The sequence below is a fragment of the Cyprinus carpio genome, chromosome B13 (assembly GCF_018340385.1).
Source record: "Cyprinus carpio isolate SPL01 chromosome B13, ASM1834038v1, whole genome shotgun sequence".
Lineage (NCBI taxonomy): Eukaryota > Metazoa > Chordata > Actinopteri > Cypriniformes > Cyprinidae > Cyprinus > Cyprinus carpio.
The window spans coordinates 29,439,040-29,463,576 of record NC_056609.1 but is presented as its reverse complement, the minus strand read 5'-3'; the positions used below and the strand labels follow the sequence as shown (position 1 = coordinate 29,463,576).

General features: G+C 32.4%; 1 protein-coding gene across 4 annotated transcripts; it reads right to left on the bottom strand.

The window, feature by feature from the left end:
* Positions 1–904: 904 nt before the first annotated feature.
* Positions 905–24,537, bottom strand: ggps1 (geranylgeranyl diphosphate synthase 1). 4 transcript variants are annotated; one of them, XM_042737579.1, is made up of 5 exons: positions 24,268–24,341; positions 22,849–22,886; positions 19,266–19,346; positions 13,419–13,489; positions 906–2,090 (listed from the first exon to the last, which is right to left on the bottom strand). In XM_042737579.1, the coding sequence occupies exons 1-5, from the start codon at positions 24,339–24,341 to the stop codon at positions 1,266–1,268; spliced, it is 1,089 nt and encodes a 362-aa protein (XP_042593513.1). In that variant the 3' UTR covers positions 906–1,265. The 4 variants fall into 4 exon arrangements, with proteins under 4 accessions (XP_042593514.1, XP_042593513.1, XP_042593512.1 ...); XM_042737578.1 differs by lacking the exon at positions 22,849–22,886 and having other exon boundaries at positions 907–2,090; positions 19,266–19,363; positions 24,248–24,537; XM_042737577.1 differs by lacking the exon at positions 22,849–22,886 and having other exon boundaries at positions 908–2,090; positions 19,266–19,360; positions 24,248–24,536.

Below are 24,537 nucleotides of genomic sequence, written 5' to 3'. Positions count from 1 at the left end.
AGAACAACAGCACAAAACACACACTCGTAGATGAAACAGTGTTTATTCATAGTATGGTTATTAAAAAAAAAAAAACATCCAAAACAGAAAATTGCATACACAGAATGAATCTGATAAATGCACACACAAACGTCTATTTGTTCAACGGTGAAACCCAGTGAGCTGTCAGACACCACACATGTGAGATCTCGTCTCTGCTCACTATTTCAGAGGTTCTGAGCATCAGGTGACGGATCCGTCTGGAATTCTGACCACCGTAAACACCAGTCATGAAAACCGAGAGCTGCTATAATGTGGAAGGACATTAACTTGACTTGAGGAGTGTTAAAGCGTCCACAGATGAGCGCAAGGCTTCGGCGCTGTCACTATTTTGACTTTTGAGGAAGGCAATCATGTCTTTATTAAATTAATGAGAAATAAATTTCACCAAAAAAACGTCAGTCACATTTCACCCCAAAATCATGAGCAAAAAAAAGAATAAATTTAATTGTTTATTTGTATTATTTCCTGTGAGAATATCATGCCAAGAATATTCTGCCTCCAGATTCATATTATTGTGTTCCTTGACATACAATTATTTACATTAGTGATTGATTGATTTTCATACAGTGACCTATATTAAATGCTGATTTTAACATTCAGGCAGTACAACAGATGTTTAAATATATAATAAAAAATTCTCTAACATTTACTGTTTTAATAATAATAATAATAATAATAATATTATTTATATAAATTAGTTGTTTACTGTCATGAAAATAATCACACAATGCAAAAAATGGCTTTGTTTTATTAAAGCAAAATAATTTGTAGTGAAATTACATTTTATAAAAGTTAAATGTTTGAAACATTTCTAAAATATAAAATATAAATAATAAAAAAAAAAAATAATAATATAATAAATGATGATAACAATAATAATTGTCATGACAATAGTAAAGAAAAAAAGTAAAGATCCATAAAATTGTCTTAATTTTCTTAAAGCAAAATGTTTTTGCTTTGATTTTGTGGTGAAGTGACAGACATGGTTATAACATTAAATGTTTGTTTACGGTTATCATTTATAATTAAACAAGGAGCATCTGTCCACCGGTTACAGTACATAAATATTGACCAAATATTGCAGACTAAGAGGATTAATCCTGTTACGCTTCATATGTCAGCTACAACACCTTGAAATGTGAACGAGACAAAACGACAGACTTTGGACTGAAGGCAAGTGCTGTGGAGTCAAAATAACAGTACAGTGTATTCACAGGGCAAAGTCAGTGTTTTGATTGGCCGCCTGCAGCTCCGCCCCCGGGCTCTTTCGATTGGCCGGCTGAAGCTCCGCCCCCGGGCTCTTTATACATGCGACTCAGATGCTGCAGCAGAGCCTCCAGTTCTGGATTCCCTCCGAGCTCAGCGATCAAGCGATAGGCTTCGGCCTCCAGGTCCAGCAGCGTCTGGCGAGTGTAAGCGAACGAGCCCACCTTCTCCAGATAGTCCACGCAGTAGCGCTTGATATCCTCGTTCTCCGTGCGCTGCCGGAGGATGTTCTGCACCTGCGTGCTCTCGGGACGCGACCAGATGGCGTGAATGGTGGGGAAGGAGAACTTGCCCTCCGTCAGATCCTCGCAGAAGCTCTTGTTCTCGCTGTACTCCGTCGAGTTCAGGTTGGCGTAGTCGTCCCGGATCTGGAAGAAGAGCCCCAGGGTGTCCAAAAGCGGCTTCAGATCTGGTTTCCAGTGGGAGAAGAGCTGCATGAGGCCCACGGCGAGGCCGAAGAGGCCGCCGGTTTTCTGCAGCACCATGCCGCGGTACTCGTCCTCGCTGGGGCAGGTGTAGGTGTCCCTCCAGTGGATGTCCAGGCCCTGGCCGCGGTGCAGCTCCAGCAGCTGACGGGTGAAGACGTGCACGGCCTCGGGGTGCTCTAGCGTCAGCACCTTCTCCAGGCCCAGGAAGTAGACGTAGTTGGCGGAGTTGATGACCGACGGCACGCCGTAGATGCTGTGGGCCACCGGGAAACCGCGCCGCAGCTTGGAGCTGTCTTCAATGTCATCGATCAGCAGACTGGCGTTGTGCAGCATCTCCGTCACCTCGATAATCACCTGAGGATTCAAATATAACAGCACTGAAAACATCTCAAGGCTAGAAGTAGCTCATAACTCTAGCAGAAAGTCTTAAAAATAATGGGCGTGTCGATCCTTAATTTTTGCTCTAAGAGTATTCCACAAAGCGTTTTCGCGCTAAAACTAAATCTGTGAAAGGTTAGGAGCAGTGAAGAGGACTCCGAAGACACTAAGACCGAGCCACAAACTATCATAAAATGTCTGTTGCTGGCAATCCTCATCAGAACATAAATATTTTAGAAACATCTGATGATAATGTGCTTTTAAAAAAGGTATGGCTTTGGTTTTAGATTATACAACACCACATTTTCCCCTCATAATACACTCTTGCAAAAAAAAAAATATCTTCTCTTTCGTCTAGTTTGGTTTTCTTTTTTTGTTTGAATGTCTTATTATCAGCCATTGTTCGATTAGATTATTCTACTCTGTTAATTAAAAGGCTGTTTATATGCATATTCATTTTTTTAAATTTTTTTTTAATTAAAGTATAAGAATATAATATTACAAAGCAATGATAAATATAGGCCAATTTAAATTTTTTTTTTTTTTTTTATATGCAACAGTAATCAAATCTTAATATGATGGCCCACTGTGTGTGTTTTTATATATATATAAGCTTTCATTTAATTTTGTAAGATAACCAATATTTGTAAACATACAATTTACATAATTTATTATTGCCACATTAATATAAATGTGTAACTTTATTAAGTTATTAACAATTAAAATATTACATTAATACTATACTAAGTTAATTTAATCAATTAAAATATTAAAATTCGATTTATTCATTACACTTACTGAATATAATTTATTGGTGTCATCTGTGCTAATTTAAAATGATTTTATTTTATCTTATGAATTTATCTTATGAATTTTATTTTATGAATTTAGATTATAAAAACTTAATGTTAAATTAAAATTTATATTTTAATGTATAACTTTATTTTAACAATTAAAATATTACATCAATATTATTCAAATTACATTTAATTAAAATATATAAAAAAAACATTAAATATAATTACCACTTCTGCCACTTTCTTTCTTTACAGGATAAAATAACTTTTAAAATGTATAATATTTTAATAATGAAAATATTACATGGATACTATTAGAATGACCTGTAATCAATTAAACATTAAAACATCAAATAGCCTAAATACACATGCACAAGTCTGCAAATAAAATAAGCATTTTTGCTCAAAACATCAGGGTGCTTCAGTGTACTCTGTGTATTAATAACCTCCTGCTGTAGTGTGTGATGTGCGCAGTCATGTAAAAGCTCACTGACATTATGACCAGACACAGTGTGTCTCAGCAGAAAAGCATGGGGTCAGATCAGCAGTTCTGGAGGTTGAGATCTGGATGACCTGTAACGCACGTGACGGCCTGCAGAGGGCAGCAGCTGCTCACTCTGCACTAGATAGGGTTCACAATCAGGGTGTGTCTGAAATGCAGACCAAACATCATCCCTGTGTATTCAGTGAAGGTCTGCGCAGACGCATCCTGTCTCTAGATTTACAAAGTAAGGCAAATTTGAATGTGACATGCATAACTATCTTATTATTATTATTATTATTATTATTATTATTATTATTATTAAAGGATTTGACAATTGTATGTAAAAGGCACTCAACTAAAACTACAGAAAGATTCAGTTGTGTGACAAATATAACACTCTTAGGCCTAGTGTTTTTAAAGAGATCTAAAATTTACTATTAAAATACATAATATAAATGCATAATAAAATATACTTATTAATTTCATGTAATTTGTGCAAATTAATTTATAATAGTTTTAAAATATTAACAAAATAAATAAAAACACTACCATTACAATTAGATTAATCAATTAAAATAATGAAATATTTCATGACATTAAACAATGTAGGTCAATTCAAAAGTTCTTTAAATGCAATTTTTTAATAAAAAAAATAATTAAAACTACATTTATACAATAAGAATTACGTTTTAATCAATTAAAATAATATTATATCATAACATTAAACAGCAAATGTAGGCCAATTTAAGTTTTATTGCAATTTTATAATTTAAAATATTTTAATAATTAATCACCACATTAATACACTAATGATTAATTTCCGATTTTTTTTAAGGTAAGTGGTTGCGATTCAATTTATTTTAGATACATAAAAAAAAAAAAAATTTAAATTTAAACGTAGCTAAAAAATTGTTTGCAACCACTTACCTTAAATTAGTATCTTTTTTTTTTTTCAGTGTACTATTAGAACTTTTAGCGATTTTTTAAAAATATTCATTTTAATAATTAAAACACTACAATAATACTATTAGAATTGCATTTTTAATCAGTCAGTTCAAATAAAACTATCATAACATTAAAAAAGTCAATGTAGGCCAATTTAAAAGTTCTTTAAATGCACCAGAAATACGATCATAATGACAACCTACTGATGCTAAAACAGTTTACATTATGTACAACAACAACAACAAAAAAAAATCAATGCTTCGGTATTTTACACGCATTAAATCTACAATCATTTTCTTTTAAGAATATAGCACAAGTGAGAAAGCATAATATAAACAATTTATCTAATCACTTGTGTTGTATTCCATGAAGGCAGCACACTGTTCGTGACGAGTGAATGTGTGTATCTCAGCGCTGATGAGGAGCATATGGTGAGCAGAGGGGAGGCCAGCTAACACATTCACTCGTTAAAGTAATCAGCGCTGACACGACGGGTCGAGTCCTCGGGGTCCGTCCACAGCTGAGCACTTTACACGACCTCAGCTGACCTCTGAGCCACACACACACAGAAAGACAGCAGGTGAACCTGAGCTTTTACACTCATAGACACTCAGTGATGTGCACTTTAATCACAGACACAAAAGTAAAATTTCAATATCAAAAAATCAAAACTCAACAAGCATCAATTCATCATATAAAAAATCAAAAATACAGAAATAAAAAAAAAAAAAAAAAAAAAAAAAAAACAGTAATCTTGCAAAATATTACTATATAAAATAATGGTTTCTATTTTAATATCCTTTAAAATATAAATTATTTCTGTGATGCAAAGCTGATTTTCCTTCAGCCATTACTCCAGTATAAAGTGTGACAAGTGACACGATTCTTCAGAAATTATTCTAATATGCTGATTTATTATTAGAATTATTAATGTGGCCAACAGCTTTTTTGGAAACTTTCAACACATCCTCACTTTTTAAAAATTCTCATATGAAAATAAAAAAAAAAAAAAAACACCATTTATTCAAAATATAAATCTGAACCGTTTAACACATCCTCACTGAATAAAAGTTTTCATTTGTCAAAAAAAGAAAGAATAAAAATGTACGGATCTCAAACTCTTGAACGGTAGTGTATATTGTTAGAAAAGATTTCTATTTCAAATAAATGCTCTTCTTTTTAACTTTATATTAATCAAAGAATCCTGAAAAAAAGAGTATCACAGGTTCCTAAATAAATAAATAAATAAAAATATTAAGCAGCACAACTGATAATAAATCAGTATATTAGAATGATTTCTGAAGATCATGTGACACTGAAGACTGGAGTAATGATGCTGAAAATTCAGCTTTGCATCACAGAAATAAATTACAGTTTAAAGGATATTAAAATAGAAAACTTTTTTTTTTTTTAAATTGCAATAATTTATTTTGTGAAATAATATTCAGTATTTTTGCTTAAATAGTCTTTATAAGCATAAGTAACCACTTTAAAAAACTTTAATGATCCCAAAACTTTGAACAGCAGTGTATAGCGCTGTACAGGTCGAAGTGTCCCCAAATTTTTAAACCTGCTTTAAAAACGTTAAAAAAAAAAAAAAAAAATGGGGGAGAATTGAATTCATTTTGGAATAAGGCTGTAACATATCAAAACATATAAAAAGTGAAGAGCTGTGAATACTTTCCAGATGCACTGTAAATCTGATTCATTTCATTCATGTATGACTGACAAATAATGCATCACATTGAGTTTTAGTTTTAAAATTGTGTCCAATCCAAATGCATGGGAGGTTTATATGCTCATAATATTTTAGAGTGATGCAGGGTGTGAAACAGGCTTAAAAGTTGATTTACAGGCCCAAAAGTGCATTTAGATGAATAACAGTAACCTACTAAGAGTTTAAATAGAGACTGACTTGATCTTTACTTTCAAAAACAACAGACCTAAAGAAAAACTCTGCATGGAAATACAACAAAGCGACCAGCAGGGGGCATCAGCGCTGGCCTCCGCTTCAAACACGATGAATGTAGGAAAGAAAGAAAGAAAAAGTCCTGGGGTGTATCAGTGTGACATCTGTAAGAGCACGCGCTGATTCTGATGCTTGCTCTTAGACAGCATGTTACACACAGTAAGACAGAGATCACTACTGTATTTATCTGCCTTCTAGAAACATTACATCATCCTGCGATGACATCATCAGCGTTGCTGCTCGCTTACAGATGCCTGCAACAGATCTTGATCAGTCTTGACTGTATTCCAGAGCAATGTTTAGATATTTATACTGAGGAAAAGACTAATATTACTGATTAACAACCAGACTCTTTGTAGAGGGGAAGCAAAGTTATGTAGTCTAAATAACAATTAATAAAATAGTATATTCATCACATCCAATGTGTTTCAGTATAAACTATTTAAATTAATGCATTTTTAAATTATTTAAATAGATTCAAATAGATGCAACTAGTTAAACTATGCCATGATTTTTATATAAATAAACATTTAAACAAATACAATAACAAAATAAGCAAATAAAATAAGTGCATTTATTTATGAATCCAATGCATTTCGGTTTCTATATTTTAACTAATTAAATATTGCTTGTTCCACAGCTAACCATAGTTTAACAATGTTCATACGTTTTAACTGAATAAATGTAACTTTTCACAATAACCCAATTTATCCTGATTGTAAGCAGTTTGAATAAATGCATTTTGAAGACTATTTAAATCAAAAGAAACTAGCTAAACTATGATTTTATATACATTTAAATATTAATAAAAAAAATATATTAAAAGTATAAAAAAAAAAAGTATACATCAAAAAAAACTACAACAAATTCATTAATAAACACAAAATTAAAATAAAAAACGGTGTCGTTTTTCCTCTTTTGGATTTAAAACACACACACACACTAAAAACAACAACGACCTGGACATGTTTTTGTGAGATTCACCCATTTTTATTCGGCTATTCTGACCTCTGACTGAAGTGCAGTGAACTCAGATAAACCTTTCTGAACAAACTCGGGTCAAAATCACAAGCTCTTAAAACACCAGCATTCCCAAAACATCTCAGGAAAACTGGATTTCTGCCACTTTGAACCCTCTAAACACACCAGAAACTGATATCAGACACGCTCTTTATACAGTATTTTTAGATTTGAAGCTGTTCAGTGAACGCTGAGTGAGAAGCGATGTGACTTGTGTTCACGTGTGATACGGCGCATGTGCAGTCATGCTGACGGGTTCAGCGAGAGTTTACAGCCAGATAAACCACGCCGCAGGACAGAGACGGAGAGATCAGGAATATGAGCAATCACTGACGATCAAGCAGCCCTTGAGTGTGATTCACAAACAGCCCAGCGCGCAGATATTACAGGACACAGAAACAGATTAGAACAATGATGTCATGCACACCAACACAGACTACAACATGACCAGCACTGCTTCAGCAGAAAATCATCCGCTTATTATATAACTGAAAATACATAGAGAGGGCTTAGTCTTCTGCTGATGCTCAACTTTAAATAAATAGTTAGAAAAGAAAAACACCTAAACTGTTACACCAGTGTCGTTCCAAACGCATACGTTTTGTTATTGACAATGATTTGAGAAAAAATAAAAAAGATAAATTAAATTGCAAAAAATATTGTAATTTATATCAATATGGCTAACAAATTATTTTTAATGATTATTATTAGCATTCAATAAAAATACACTATTTTACAATGCGTTATATTGCAATAGTAGCTTAAATTATTATTATTATTATTAATGTCAGTATAAATCTACTGAAATTATTTTACAGTACAACTGTACAATTGCAATAGTAATACTTATGCTTTAATTTCTTCATTTTTAAATGAGTCTTCAGCTGATGTTCTTTAAAAGTTTAATTAAACGGTTTGGAAAAAAATTCTGCTAAAAATTGCAATTGCGATTTAAAATGTGTTTTCGCGGTTTTCTAGGTTTGCTGTGCTTGCTTCTGGGCAGTAAAAATGTAAAATGATTATAATTTAAATTAAAACAATATTTTACTACTGTAATAATATTATTATAATGGCTAAAAGTACTGCAACTAAAATTGTCACCAATTTTAATAATTACTAATTCTAACATTTGTCTGAATTTCTTCATTTTAAAAAGAGCTGCTTGTTGCAGAAAAAGGAAAAGCAAAGCATAAATCATAGACTTTGCACTAATAATTACACCTAGCCATTATCTGGTTTCAATTTTATTCTTCTTAATCATTCGGTCGTAAAAAAATAAAATACATTTTTACAAATTTATACTACAAAGATGTCAAAAAGCACACCCTAAGTAGTCCATAAGACATGTGCACTACATTTAAACTAATGAATCCGAAGCTAATGATATAGCTTTGTAGAATTAAAAACTGAAGTACTGATAATTCATTCATAATCTTCTCCTCTAAAGCTCTGAAACGGACAATAAAAGCCAAAAGATTTGTGCCTATGTTACTGCAATGACAATAAGTGTAAACAAACCCTGCATTAAGCGTGAAACTTGCTGGAATGATTAAAAATTCAAGCCCTGTGAAACAGGAAAACCAACCTGATATAAAGCAGCCTAATAATGATTCAACCGCATTACACACATCCAAAACAGAAGCTGTTTTCAATTCACAAGATCAAGAACACGTGGAAGTGGAGAAGACAAGCCCCGTAAAACAGCGTTACTGACACGAGCGGCTGACTTTCTCCCGTCTGAAGAGCTTTAATGAAATATTCAGGATAAAGAGAGAGCTGCTGAACAGCTGGATGAATGTGATCTGACGGACTAAGCAGAAAACACCGAGCTCTGAAAGATCATCTGATGCTAATTAACACTCACTACGATACTAAAAAACTAAAAGATTTTTCAAAGTTGCAAATAAAGATTAAGTGCTAGTTTAGTCTTTCTACTTTACAATTTCATGTTGAAGTTTATTACTTTGTGATTTAAGTTTAATAGAAATTTCAAAAAGTTTCAAAATAAATCCAACAGTGTATAACACTGATGATGTTTCCATAATCACATCATATATTAAAGAAAATGTGCTCACCCTCAGGTCATCCAAGATTAGGATGAGTTTGTTTCTTCATCAGATTTGTAGAAATGTAGCACTGCATCAGTGTCTCAGCAATGGATGCTCTGCAGTGAATGGGTGCCGTCAGAATGAGAGTCCAAACCAGCTGATAAAAACATCACAATAATACACAAGTAATCCACAGCACTCCAGTCCATCAGTTAACATCTGGAGAAGACCAAAGCTGAAACAAATCCAGCATTAAGATGTTTTTAACTTCAAACTGTTGTTTCTGGCTAAAATCTGAGTCCATAATCCACAATAACACTTTCTCCAGTGTAAAAGTCATCTGGTGTGAATCAGGAGAGAAATCTGCACAGATCAAGCAGCGTTTAAACAGCTCTAAACAAATATGTTTCACTGCAGAGCATCCATTGCTGAGACACTGATGCAATGCTACATTTCTCCAAGTCCGATGAAGAAACAAACTCATCCTGATCTCGGATGACCTCTGAAAGAAATAAAATTTAAAAACAAAAAAATTTAAAGGGAAAACAATTATTTTTAACAATCAGTAGCACAGAAATACTAGCACCTGCTCCAACACTAACAATCAGTAGCACAGAAATACTAGCACATGAATTCAAACCTGGAACTGATGCAACAAAAAACACTTAAAACCTCTTCAGTGGCTCTCAAGTGATTTTTCATGGATTAAAAGTCCTCTGCTCCAACACTAAGAATATGCCACTGACAACATCTAATAATCATTGCATGTCTTTCTGTGTAAATGTGATTCCTCATGTGTCAGTCAGCAGTACAGATATCTGCAATGCTGGATTAAACGTATATATAAAAAACAGCTGCATTGCTGAAAAATGAATTACATTTTGCATTTTTTTTTTCACAGAAAATCCAGGCAGCTTATGGTTTCCAGCTCATGCAAATCTGTTTAGCATTAGCATGTAGAGCACTGCTTCGAGCATTGTTGGCATAACTATATCAAGGGGTTTAACGGGTATAATGAGATTTTGCCTTTTTATACACACCAAACAAAACTAAAACCGCTAACAGCCAACATGCTTCATAACACCAAAAACATAAAACAAAAACATGTATAAGACCAGATTCAGATCTCATATCTGCTTATTTAAAAAGCAATTCAATCACATTTGTTAAAAATCAAGTATGATCAACACTTGTTGTACAACTAAAACAGACTCGTATTGACTTCCCGTATCTTGGGAGAGCTGTATGTGCAAACAATAGCTTTGTGTGAGAAACAGACACAAATTCAAGACTGTTTGCTAATGAAGCAATCCTGTAGCTCATCGATGCATTATGCATACATTTTTAATCTCGCTGCTTGATTCATGATGAGTCCAAAGCTGAGCTCAGTATTACGTATAAACAAATGTTTAGGTCCAGTTTAACAAAATGTAAATACTTCATCTGGCACTTAAAAAGGCAATGACCATCTGTACTGATGTTTCAGCTGGGTCAAAACAAAAGGAGAAAACATCTTAGTTTAATGGCATTTGGAGCAGATGACATCAAACCTGCCACAAACAGGTGCAAGAATTAAGGCACTGTGTTTTTTTTTTTTTTTTTTTTTTTAATGAAAACAAATGCGGATGAGGTTTGAAAGTTCTGGCAAAAGATTATCGATCAATGAAGACTTAATTTCAGTCTGTTCCCCAAACAAAGATAACATACTGTATGATTTCAGAAGACTCAAAGCAACCAAGGCAGACTACTTTGAGCTTTCCACAACAACAACCAAAATAATCATGTACAGTAAATATTACATACAGTATACAGTAGTTATTTTTGCACAGTATTGTATAAATATTATCAATATAAAAATATAAAATGTAGAATTTATGTATAATATACAGCATTATTATTTTTACCAACCATTATTGTTAATAATAAAATTAGTATTATAGAATACAAAAATATAGTTATATAATAATAATAAAAGTATTTATATACACACGTACATATTATACAGTATTTTTTTACCCAGTATTAAATAATAATAATAATAATAATAATAATAATAATAATAATAATAATAATAAATACACAAATCTAAGTTTATATGATAAAAAATAATTTATTATATAATATACAAAATTATGATGATAATAAATCAACAAAAGTATGAATTGTGAGAGAATGCACCTTTTTTCATGTCGCACCTTCAAAACAATAAATTATTTATCTGAAGAAATCAGATTACCTTTTTTTTTTAAACTGTAAAAAAAAAAAAAAAAAAATAAAAAAAAAAATCATGATCTAATGGAAAAACACCAGGAATAATGGAGAATTAAAAAATATATTTTTAATTATGCAAACTTGGAAGATATATTTTGGCTAGTTTTCTTTATTATGCAAAACACACACAATGACTCGGGTGGCATGATTGCAATAATTTCTGGGTGAACTGTTCCTTCAAAAGCTTCTCGTATCGTTCATGTGCATGTATTTCTCTCTGCTGTAACACGATCCCGTCATGAACGCCTCGACTCAATCTGAAGGACCCAATGCTGAAAATGACCCATGATGTGACGTTTGAGAGCTAAAATCTATTTGCATTGATCATTTACAGTCTCTGCAATGCCAGCGCAGAACAACAAGAAGACAAAACAGGCAATGACCAGTCTGCACACACAAGGTTTGCATGGGAGGTTTAAGCGGGTATAGGAATGATTGTGGGCCTTCTGAACTAACCATGACTGTATATATGTGTGTAATATATATGTATATATGTGTGTTATATATATATATATATGTGTGTAATATATATGTATATATGTGTGTAATATATATATATATATGTGTGTAATATATATATATATATGTGTGTAATATATATATATATATGTGTGTAAATATTATATATAATATGTGTGTAATATATATATATATATGTGTGTAATATATATATATATATATATATATATATATATATATATATATATATATATATATATGCAATTATATATATATATATATATATATATAAGGCAAAACCTTCCAAGAGTAGATTGATGTAACCAAATCACTATGCATCACGCAAAGAAACTCTTTCAGCTGACAGGCATTTAAAGGTAGGCATGCAATCTGATGAAATAACTAGAAATCACTGATGTCAGGGTTATGACAACACAACCACATTTGCACCCCAACACCATAAGAGTCCATTTACATAAACGTTTGAAGGTACAGCAGCGATTCAGAAACATGCAACAGGCTGGAAAATGATCTGATGATCCTAACTAACATCATTCACGTTAAACATTAGGAGCATGCAGACTAGTTGTTGATTAAAGACAAAAGCCAGTGTAGTGTGAGAACATCTGTTCTCTTAATTAGCCACTGAGACAGTCGGATGTTAAAAAGACTTTCATAAAGCAGCCGATAACAGGTTTTCCGCCAAGTCGCGAGTTCCTCAGCAGAACAGAAAGTGAAACAGATCTGCTGCTTTATGTCTCTTTAAACTTTGCCCTCGGCGAGCACAAGTTGACTGAAATAAAAATCAACACAAATCTAACAGAAACCTTAGATGACTTTCACTCAGAGACAGGGAGAGGATACCACGAGGAACAGACACAGTCTAAACTAAACCTGACAATAACGTGCACAGATCTGTGGAAGCCTAAATAAAAAAAAAAAAAAAAAAAAAAAAAAAAAAAAGAGGCAACCTTTTGTCTTGCAATTCTGACTTTTCTTTACATTTCACAATTCTGTTAACACCACAGAATAACAATAAATAAAGGTAATTGCAATTATTTTTCAGTTAACATCAGAATTGCAAGGGCAAAAGTCAGAATTGTGAGATAAATAGTCTCATTTTTTATTTTTGTTAACTGTACAGAAAAGAAGCATGAACTGCTAAATACTCACATTACAATAGAGAATATTTAATTTAAACTTGAGCCAAATTTGAAGAAATGGGTTTCTCGTCTTCCACAAAATATTTCAACAATACTGTCAATGTAGAAACACTGAAACACTTCCTGATAAACCCAAATAAAGCCTTACCTGAAGCTTGTCCTCTGGGACATTGAGCCAGTGGTTGAACGCTTGCGAGAGTTTAGTCCTGACTTGTTTTCCTGACAAAACAGAGAAAAGCAGGAGAGATGACAAGACGTCCAAATGAGCTGCAGCCATTTTATTTCAGCTAATAACTAAAATAATTAAAACTAAAAATTCTACAACTTAATAAATAAAATTGGATGTAAACAATAAAATCAAAAACAACAGATTTACTAAAACGAACTAAAATTGAATGAAAATATAAAAATAAACATTATTAAAACAGGGTTATTACCATAAGAAACAAAAGCAAACAAACATTTTCTTAACTTGAAATAAACATTAACAAAATATTAAATACAAAACCCAGACATTTTCAGCTAGTCTGAAGTACTTAAAAAAAAAAAAAACTAATAAATAAAAACAAAGTAGGCAAAAATGACAAAAACAACAACAAAAGTACTCAAACTTGAACTGAACTTAAAGTGAAAACAGAAAATATAGAAATAAAATATCCAAGAAGTTTATATTATAGTTAACTAAAAAAAATGAACGGCATGAAATAAGAATCAAGCAGAATGCAGACAAATCAATAGTGTTTTTGCCTTTTAAAACACAGACTTAAACGCTGAAGCCTGCAGAGCTCTGATTATTCAGCAAGCTGTCTTCAGAACGACTATCATTCATCTCACTTCATCTCATTCAGGAACGTTTTCCTGTAACTCCAGCGAGTGAGCTAATGTTCCTCCTCCTGTTTTCCTCAGTTTAACTCCGTTTGTAATAATCAAAGAAAACTTTCAGAAAACACCGCACGATGTGTCTGCGGATTGTGTATTCCTCAAAATAGCAATTTTAGCTTTGAAAACATGATCACTGTATCAGATTTTCTATTCCTGACAAATTTGTAAATCTTCGGTTACAAAAAACTCAATTTGTAATTAACTTTATTAACTGATTCATTTTTAATTGTTGTAATTCATTTTATTTCTTAATTTAATAAATTATTAATTTAAATGACTCAATTTAAGGTCTCAATTTAATTGCATCAAATTTAAGGCCTTAAAGTCTTAAATTTAAAGAAAGTCTTAATTATGATTTCAAGAGGTCTTAAATTTGGGGATGGAAAGTATTAAAATGCATTTAGAATTATCACATAATTCAAGATATGGGGGAGGAAAATTTATTTATATCATTTCATACAGTTAAATCATATCACAAGAAGATCGAGCACCGTTTTTTTTTTTGCTTTAAAAATCAGCATTATAACAAGTGTGATTTTATACAACAGTTCATAAACAAGATTTAATATTAAGAGGCTTGTGTTTTAGACACGATATTGCCTGTTTTTGTTCTGTTTCGCCAACAGAAATAATTCCAAACACAGACACAGCACTGTTTTGCATTTTTGAGTAACATGACAGTGTTTTGTTCCTGAATGAATCAACCGTTTAAATGATTCGGTTCAATCGCAATGACTTGCTTATTAACAGTGACTTACTGCCACCTACTGGTGGCTTTAACTTCACATTTAAAGTATCTTTTCATTTTTTGTTGTTTTGAATGCTTTATTTAAAATAAAATATTATTTATGCATCTGTAGCTGCAGGTTAAAGTATTCCATGTCCCTCAGAGCTTCATTAAACGGTGTGTAAATACATCTAAATGACACTAATGCAGCTTCTGCGTTTCCTCTGCACTGCAAAGATACATTTGGCTGATACTGATTTAATTTGCTTGCTAACAGCCCAAATGCAAGAACTTGACTCAAAAGATGGTGCACATTTTTAGAAAATGGCTTAAAGGTAAAAATGCCCATAAAACTTATTGGAAAATATTAATTTCTATCACCGCTGTGAACTGATCAACACAGACTATGAAGAATATCAAAAACTTTAGGAGTCGGCTGTCCACGGTACTCCTTAAGTACTCCAGCACAATAACACACAAAATATCGTCTAATTATCATTAGATAAAATCCCAGAAAATATTGAGAGATTACTTTTTGTCAATATCGCACAACCATAATTTATTTAATTTATATAACAGTTTATTCATAATAATCGTTTAAATATAATAATTACTTTTGATTAATGGTTAAAGGCTGAGATGTACAGTTTATCATTTATAAAAGTTTGTGAACTTGTATCTGAACTGTAAACAATTTTTTACAGTAATTTTACAGTTTAATATGGTACTACAGACATTGCCCTACCCCACTCATATGGTATTAATTTTATGTGCATGTCTTAATGTCTTAAGTCTTAAATTTGGGCTTAAAAATCCTGCAGAAACCCTGTTTTTAAAATTAAGTTTAAATCTGACTTTTTACTACAATAATGTAACCATTTGTTATATTGCGCACTTTGGTTATAAAAATTAAATTTGTATTTTATTTTGTAAATTAATTTATTGTTTTAATTTGATAAATTTCATAAATTAAATTAAATGTAATTTAAAAATAATTTCAATATTTTTAAATTATTAATAAAATGGAAAAAACTTTTATAATTTATAACCATTTCTTTACAGTAATTGCAATCACTAAAAAGTAAGAAAAATACCAAGAGTAAAACATTGAATTAATTCTGGGGTGAAATATGGCCTGGACATGTTTTAATGAGATCCCCTCTTTAAATGTGAGTAAATGACCTTCTGGAAGTCTTTGTCAATCTCTTCACATGCGTCTCTGTTTTCCCTTGCTTTGCCCTTCACCGGCGCTGTTGAGTTTCAGTTCCTCACTGATGTCTTCCCTGACCTCTGCAAAAACTAGCCGAGAGGAGCGTCTCTGGGTTTGCGCACACTGTCACAAAAGACTTCATTAAAATTGCAAGAGGACGACGGGAAAACAACCGCACGGGTTCTGATGCAGCAGCAGCATTTCTCCTCGCCCGCTCAGACTGAATATTAGAGACTCAGCAGGGTTTTACTGTCGATACAACGCTTAAAGAGCAGCATGCACTCTTAAAAATAAAGATGCCTCACGATGCCAGAGAAGAACCTTTTTTGTCTAAATGGTTCCATAAAGAACCTTTAACATCTGAAGAACCTTTCTGTGTCACAAAGGCTTCTTTGTGGCGAAAGAAGAACATTTATGCATAATTCAAAGTTTTCATGCGGTTTTCATTAAAACATTAAGACAGGACTATTATATTTAAATAAAACTAAATCTAAAAAATAAAAAACAAAACAAAAAAATAAAATATTAAAAGCATTATCAAATTATTCATTTTCAAATAAATTACCAAAAAAACAAAAAAATAAACAAAACTAAACTAATTTAAATTTTACTAAAACTTTAACTAAAAATAGAAGTCTAAACTGCAACAAAATACATTTCTATAGTTTATTAATTTATTTATTAGTTTTTTAAAAGTAATAAAATGACAAACAAAATATTTGAACTGAAATGAAAAGAGAAAATATAAAAAAACCTGCAGTATCTAATCTAAAGAGTTTATTAAAACATTTATAGTTAAATAAAACCATAAAAACCTTTTTGTTACTTGAACTGCAAAATATGAAAAACTATAAATAGTGTTTACTCTTGCCAAAATTGTGGACAGAAACACTTTGCATAAAAAGTTCCATTCAATTTAAGAGAGTAATCAATATTAATTAAATTAATCCAGCTTAGAGCAGATCAAAATAAAGTCATGCAAAATGTGGAAGCATTTCACCATTTCAGCAAACATTTTTTTTCATTTAGGACTGCTGCATAATTCTGTAATAAATTACCGTAGTACAGTGAACTCGACTCATTTCATTATAAAATCCCACTTCATCTCCATAAAGCACTTTTCCTACAGCGAAGCCATCCTTAAAATATCATTTAACCTACATTTCAGACAAGACCAAGCCAAGCTATTAATATCCAAGACATTCAGCAACATTAAAGCAAAAATACTCAAAAATGAAAACTTATGTTGTTCCAAACCCATGACTGACTTTAGACATGGGTCAAAGACGAAAAAGGGTTTAAGCAGAAAAACAATAAGTGTAATACTAAAAAAAAAAAAAAAAGTTTACCCACAAAAAATTAAAAAAGTTTTCCGTTTAATTTAATTGCAATTTTGTTTTTGTTTTTCTGAGCAAAAAATAAACATCATACATTATTCCATGATTTACAGAAGACACTAAAATGTCATTCAATGTAACCACCTTTTCAGGCATATTTACAACAAAAATCAATTTATGACATATTAAGACTAATTACTTTTACCCCAAATACTGATTTGTTGTAATTTTACATTTTTAAAATTTGCCACTATCCTAGGTTTTGTCCAATAGTCAGTATGAATTTTTTACTTGTTTAAAGGGGTCATATGATGCGATTTCAATTCTTCCTTTCTCTTTGGAGTGTTACAAGCTCTTGGTGCATGAAGTAGATCTGTGAAGTTGCAAAGACTAAAAAAATAAACAAAAACACACACCCTATATAAAAACTAATAGTCAAAAAAACCCCCCACATCTCTATGTCATCTAACACACCCCCACGTCTACGTCACTATATGGGGAGATTTGCATAGCGTCGCCCAGATGTTCACGCAAAGAAAGAAGGTGTAACGCTTATTCTCTCTGTTGCCGTCGCTGTCATGTTGTGTGTGTTTCGTTGAAGTGAAACTTTGTTTGGTCTTCCAAAAGAGGACACGACTAGAATTCAGTGTTTAAGTTGTATTTCAACACTGTTCCAGAACAGTCCAACCCAAATATTCAGATGTGTGCAGCACATTGTATTGAGAATGAGGACTGTTTCCTGAACCAGTAGCCTGCAATGACTTACACTCCCTCTGACGTGAAATAAACCAGTATCCCGAGTTATTCAGTTACTCCTAACAGTACATTGACTGAACTGCTAAAAGAAAGCGATGATGGGATGTGCATGATCAGAGCAGCTGGACTGAGTCTCGACCTGCTGGGAGACGCATCACTGTACGTTAAGAGGCGTAACATTTCCGTCACAGGCTTGAGACATTCGGCCAATCACAACGCACTGGATAGCTGGCCAATCAGAGCACACCTCGTTTTTCAGAACAATGAGCATTGTAAAAAATGACGCGTTTCAGAAGGCGGGGCATAGAGGAGAAACAATAATGTACAGTATGTGGAAAATATATATTTTTTTAAACCTTAAACTGCATAAACACATTGCATTACAACAAATACACAAAATGATGGTCTTTTTAGCAACATCATATGACCCCTTTAAAACAATAAAATTATGCTCCCTTATTCTTTTATATATTTTAATATGTACAATAATGAATAAGCATGTTGTTTGAATTTTTTATATAAATATTGTTACACTGAATGACAACGTAACATTAAACCAAATTTTGACATTTTATTCTCCAAAAAAACATTTGAAACCTTAAGTAGACACTTTACTTAGTTAATGTGCTTTTTATGATTATAAAACCACTTTTGTAAATTTCTTTTGATGCGAACATCTTAACGTCTTTGACCCACAAAAAAAAACAATTTTTTTTTTTTTTTTTTTTCATACAGTGACTGTTCGTGGTGAACACCAAATGAACAAAAGATGTTCATGTACTATATTACAATTAAGTCCACTGAAATGTAGGTCAGTACTCACTGCTCAATATACAATAATATTTTGATAACTGCTTTCACATTTTCAAAATAGCTTACATTTGGTCTCAACCTATCAAACAACTTAAATTCAGTCTGTTTCTGTTCCAAAGTGAAGAGTTTGTCAGTTTTTCCTCATGTTCCACAGAAGAAAGTCTCATGGTGAGTAAATGAATTTGTATTTTGTGTGATTTATTCCTTCAGCACTACTGTACTGTACGTGCAGCCAAAAATAAAAGCATAATGCCCCACAGATGCTCTCACCTGGCAGTTGTAACAAGTACTTGTACGGTTCCAAAAGAATCCTTTCAGAAGTTGCTCTTTCGTCTCCATCCATCCCTCCGTTTCTACAAAGAAACCTGCTGAGAGAGAGGAAGAGAGTGAGACTAACCACATCCTCCACAGAAGGTGACAGCTCAGGATTTTCTCTTGTATTTAAACTCTCGACGCATTCGTGCTGCAGCAGCTTCTAACAGCCAATTATTCCTGGCTGAGTTGTCATTAATTTGATTTGCTTTACTTCCTGGTAAACTGCTAACATTATGCATGCGGTGTCGGGAAGCTCTGGGGTTTTCCCACAGCAAGCAGGGCTTCATTTTTTTTGCCAGAACAAGTGGAACCTATTTTAGTGGACTTCAATTTAATTTACTTTTGAAAGAAATGTATCATGTTTCAGGAAATGTAATATCGTACACTACGGGGGTCCGTAAGACTTTCCTGTGCTCTTCTGCTCATCAAGGCTGCATTTATTTGATCAAAAAAATAGTAAAAATTGTGAAATATTTTTACAATTTAAAATAGCTCTGTTTTCATGTGAATATATTGTAAAATATAATTTATTCCTGTGATGCACAGCTGTATTTTCAGCATCATTACTCCAGTCTTCAGTGTCACATGATCTTCAGAAATCATTCTAATATGATGATTTGCTGCTCAAGAAATATTTCTGATTATTATCAATGTTGAAAACTGTTGTACTGCACAATATTTTTGTGTTAAGTGATGCATTTTATTTTTCAGGCTTTTCCGATGAATAGAAAGTTTTAAAGAACAGAGTATTAATTTGAATATAGACTATTTTGTAACATTACAAATGTCTTTGATTATAAAATATTACCTGAATATTTACATACGGAGTTGAAGGAATTAAAGCTTAAATGCTTGAAATTATTAGTTTTTTCTGATTATGACTAAACTGTAACTATTATTTGAATACTGGTGTGTTCTATTGCTGTTGCTGCCATTGAATAGAAGTTAAAATTGGCTTATTGCTTTATTAATGACTCATTGTTTTGAATGAATAATCCTACATGGTGACCAGATAAACTGTTGCTATTTAAACCATCAGGTGTTTAATTGTCGTGCCTGTTTAATCACTGTATGATCAAAGAACAAACAAAATGAATACTTGCATTAGTTGGATTATCTGGAAATCATTCTGATCAATATTTACAAACTCAAACTCACTGAACTGCGCAGAACATCAGCTCCAGTAATGCAATTCTTAATTTGAGTAAATGTAAGTGGGTTATTCTTTCAATGAGAGATTTCTCAGCAGCTGGAGTGACACAAAACAATAGGGGAGCGCTTCAGCATCAATGGGAACAATTTATCATAGCATGTAGCTGTCATGGAAGCGCAGCACTCGACTCATAAACCATTTCATGGACACAACAGCGACATGATCCTGCAGTCGCATCCCATCACTCAAACAGACACGCTCGTCTCTTCTGGGCTGTTAAGGGCCGAAACAGATCCAAACAGGAAACAACAATCATGACAGGGGTTTTCTATGGAAGCTCGTTTCCGCTACAGGGAAAAATGTAATTTAAAAAAGGTAAATTGTGATACTTCAAGTGTACAATTCTAACTTTTCCTAGCAATTCTGATTTAAAACTCAGAAACGAGAAATGCATGTTTAGATTCACAAGTTGTGTGTTTATATCTTGTAATTCTGACTTCTCTTCTCAGATTTGCAAGCTTATTTCACAATTGATTAGTTTTCCCAGTTTATCGCCAAATATCCATACCGACAGTTTTTCCGTGTTGTTTCCGTTGCTTGAGCGGCTGATAAGCGGCGCTGTTGTTATACAGTACAAGAGCTGCCTCTAGGGGCAAATCATTGACACTGCGTGCTGTTTGTTTTGACACCTGACACTGTGTGCTACACAGAGTGGGAAACTTCGGATGTAGATTTAAAACATGAAACCATGAACAAAGAAGAGCGTATGCCATCTGTGTACTGCTTAGATTTGTCAAAATGGCACTACACTGATTTGGAGAGACACAGAGGAGAGGAATTGTTGAATAAAGTCGTTATTTTTGTTTTCTTCGTGTACAAAATGTATTCTCGTCACTTCATAGCGTTACGGTTGAATCACTGATGGCAGATGGAGTATTCTGACGATGCTTTTCATACTTTCCTGAACCTTAAAAGTGTTATTTATTTGTCAGCCTATGGGACAGTCACAGGCCTCCCGGTTTTCATCCAAAAAATCTTAAATTGTGTTCCGAAGACAAAACTAATCTTTTATGGGTTTGGTACGACATGGGGGTAAGTGATTAATGACAAAATTTTCATTTTGCGGTGGAGTAACCCTTTAATCTTGACTTAATGTTGGTGAATTTGAAATAGGGATGGAACGATTACCGGTTTGATGATAGGTCAAACGTTAGTTTCGTTTTGTTGGCAGAATTTTTTTTTTTTTTTTTTTTTTTAAAGAGTGCTAAGGGAATTATACAGATTAATATATGAATTAATTAATTATATAAATGTCTTCAGAGAAGATTCAATGGCATTGCTTTCATCTTTGCTGCATGTAATACCTAATAAAGTAGGCCTAAGGAAAACTGCTCTAATTCTACTGCTCTAAAAGCGCCACCTGCTGTCACAGAGTGGATTTACAGAGAGTTACATTTACATTCAGCATGTCTGCAGTTTCTATCTGCCCAAAAAACAGACCAAATTTGCATGCCCTGCTGTAAATCTTAACCTGTTGATGGAAAACAATTTATGTGGCTTCTACACATCCAAAACAATTCAGCTAAGGTATCTATAATTATTTATGGAGCAGATACAATAGGCTAAATGTAATTATTTATTAATTATCATTTTGACTTTACCCCTTTCTTTATTTAAAGGCTGAAATGTGAGGTTTACCATTTTATGAAGCGTTTTCAAAGCAATTTGTACATGCTATTCAGTCATGTTGTCATTTAAAATTCGGACATCTTTAGTAATATTTATTTATTGTTTGTTGATTTTAATTACAAAACTTGCTGAAATGATTTGTGATCAGTCACAATACAAAAACTTCATAAATAAGATAATTTTAACTATAATCATGACACTATAATCAAGATTAAAGACATTTTAAGATGAAATACAAATTATCTCTAATTTGGATACAGTGATCAAAGCTGAATAAATAATCTTTCCATTGATGTATGGTTTGATCTATGGTTCATTTTCATTTAAAATTAAAATTTAAACACAAAAACAAAACCAAATAAAAAAAAATTAACATTTACATATATTTATTTCTTACCCTTTGACATTGATGTATACAGATTCGGATCGGACCGGATTTGGCAACGCCAGAGTGCAACTACTTGAAAATCTAATAACAATTTAACATATTTTAGAAAATCCATCTTTAAGAGCTTTTTCAGTAGCCAGCTGTTAGCATGCAAATACTAATCAAAAATTAAGTTTTCTTACTATATTTACAGTAGGAAATTTACAAAATATCTTCATGGAACATGATCTTTAGTCATTATCCTAATGATTTTTGGCATAAAAGAAAAATCTATAATTTTGAGCCATACAATGTATTGTTGGCTATTGATACAAATATACCCCAGAGACTTAAGACTGTTTCTGTGCTCCAGGGTCACATATAGATTAGAGTGTGGCCAGAGATTTATAATTTAAAATACACTTTCAGCATGAAATTTACAATTAATAATAAATTTTTCAATATTATTAAAGTTTCACTCAATAATAATTAATTCAAAACTAAATCACACGCATCTATTTGCAGTGGTATGCTTATTGAATGTCGACCTAAATGTTTGATGTCATGATTGTTACATCTATTTGCAGTGGTTAATGTCCACTTGGTCACTTATGCATTTGTGAAGGTGCATATTTAAAGCTAGTGACGTGAGAATGTTAATGCAGCCAACTGAAACAAACAGAAACGCATACTCAGAATTGCAAGATATATACTCAGAATTTTTAAAAGTTAGAATTATGTGTGGGGGGTGTCCGAATTGTAAGTTTGATTTAATGTTTTTTTTATTCTTTGACAGAAAAAAGCATCCAGTTTTAAGCATCTGTTCTGACAGGGTCACAGAAATAATGCCAAATCATAAAATGCAACTAACCATATAACACTGCAGTTAAGATACCAGAATATCCATGTTTCCACACAGAGCAAATAAATGTTGTCTTTACTCCCCGAAGAGAGACACAGCTGACACAAAACACTCGGTGAGCAGCTTCTCTGATGGCTTCATTCTCAATACAGTCTAAGGACTGGAGATCTAGGATTTCTCTGGTCTAGATCAGTAGAAGAATATCCTAAACCCTGTTTTAAACCTAAAAACATTGCATCAGCATCTCCATGTGGTTTTCAGATGGGATTTTCCTCATGCTAGTGATGAAAACATAACATTGACAGCTTTCAGCCTTCACCATGAGGTTTGAAAAGAAAGCCTTGTATCATTAGCAAACATAAAATGGCATTTCTTTACCAAAAAAAAAAAAGCTTAGCATAAAAAAAGATGATCATCATAATCAAACTTGCTTTTATGATGTAAACGCACTGATTATTTGCCAAATGAGCTAAATATTGCTAAATGTAATTCACAAATGTACATTTATAACAAAAATAACAATAATAAGCACAATAACATGTCGTCTTATTAAATGTACATTAATAATAATAACAATAATAATAATAATAACATTGTTATTATTGCTATTATTGTCAATGCATATGAATAAAATAGTAACAACTATAATAATAATATAATTAATGGTAATAATGATAATTATGTCTTGTAAAATATTATTATTATTATTATTATTATCAATTATTGTAAATGTACATAACAATTGATTAAATACAATAACGTCTATAATGTTAATTGTTATTACTATTGTTATAAATGTATATTTAATTATAAAAATCATATTAAGAAAAAAAACTAAACAGTAAAATAAAATGATCCCCACCCACCTTTCAGATCGAGAATCTGCACTTCCGCTTTCGTGATCCAGCACGTCACTCTTCCGCTCAATTTTTTCCCCACTGACAGCCAGCTCGCTAGCATTAGCCAGTTAGCCAAAGACGACAATTTAACTCCACTTCGATTCACAGCTCATTAAAAACACGATCAAAACGGTACCTTATCCTCCTTGTTACTGTAATACCCCGTTATATGGATTTAGAATAGATTTTTAAGACGCGCCAGAGAGCCTTCAGTCGATCTGTCACGTCTGGGTTTGACAGGAAGCTCACTCATCCCT

What these genes read in the sequence shown, in the direction of transcription:
- ggps1 (XM_042737579.1), bottom strand. Translation starts at nt 24,341, where the DNA reads ATGCTAGCGAGCTGGCTGTCAGTGGGGAAAAAATTGAGCGGAAGAGTG. An exon ending in TCTCTGGGGTATATTTGTAT is followed by an intron (nt 19,347 to 22,848) that starts CAATAGCCAACA and finishes TTCTTTGTAGAA; the next exon opens with ACGGAGGGATGGATGGAGAC. An exon ending in TCCCAGAGGACAAGCTTCAG is followed by an intron (nt 2,091 to 13,418) that starts GTAAGGCTTTAT and finishes TTGAATCCTCAG; the next exon opens with GTGATTATCGAGGTGACGGA.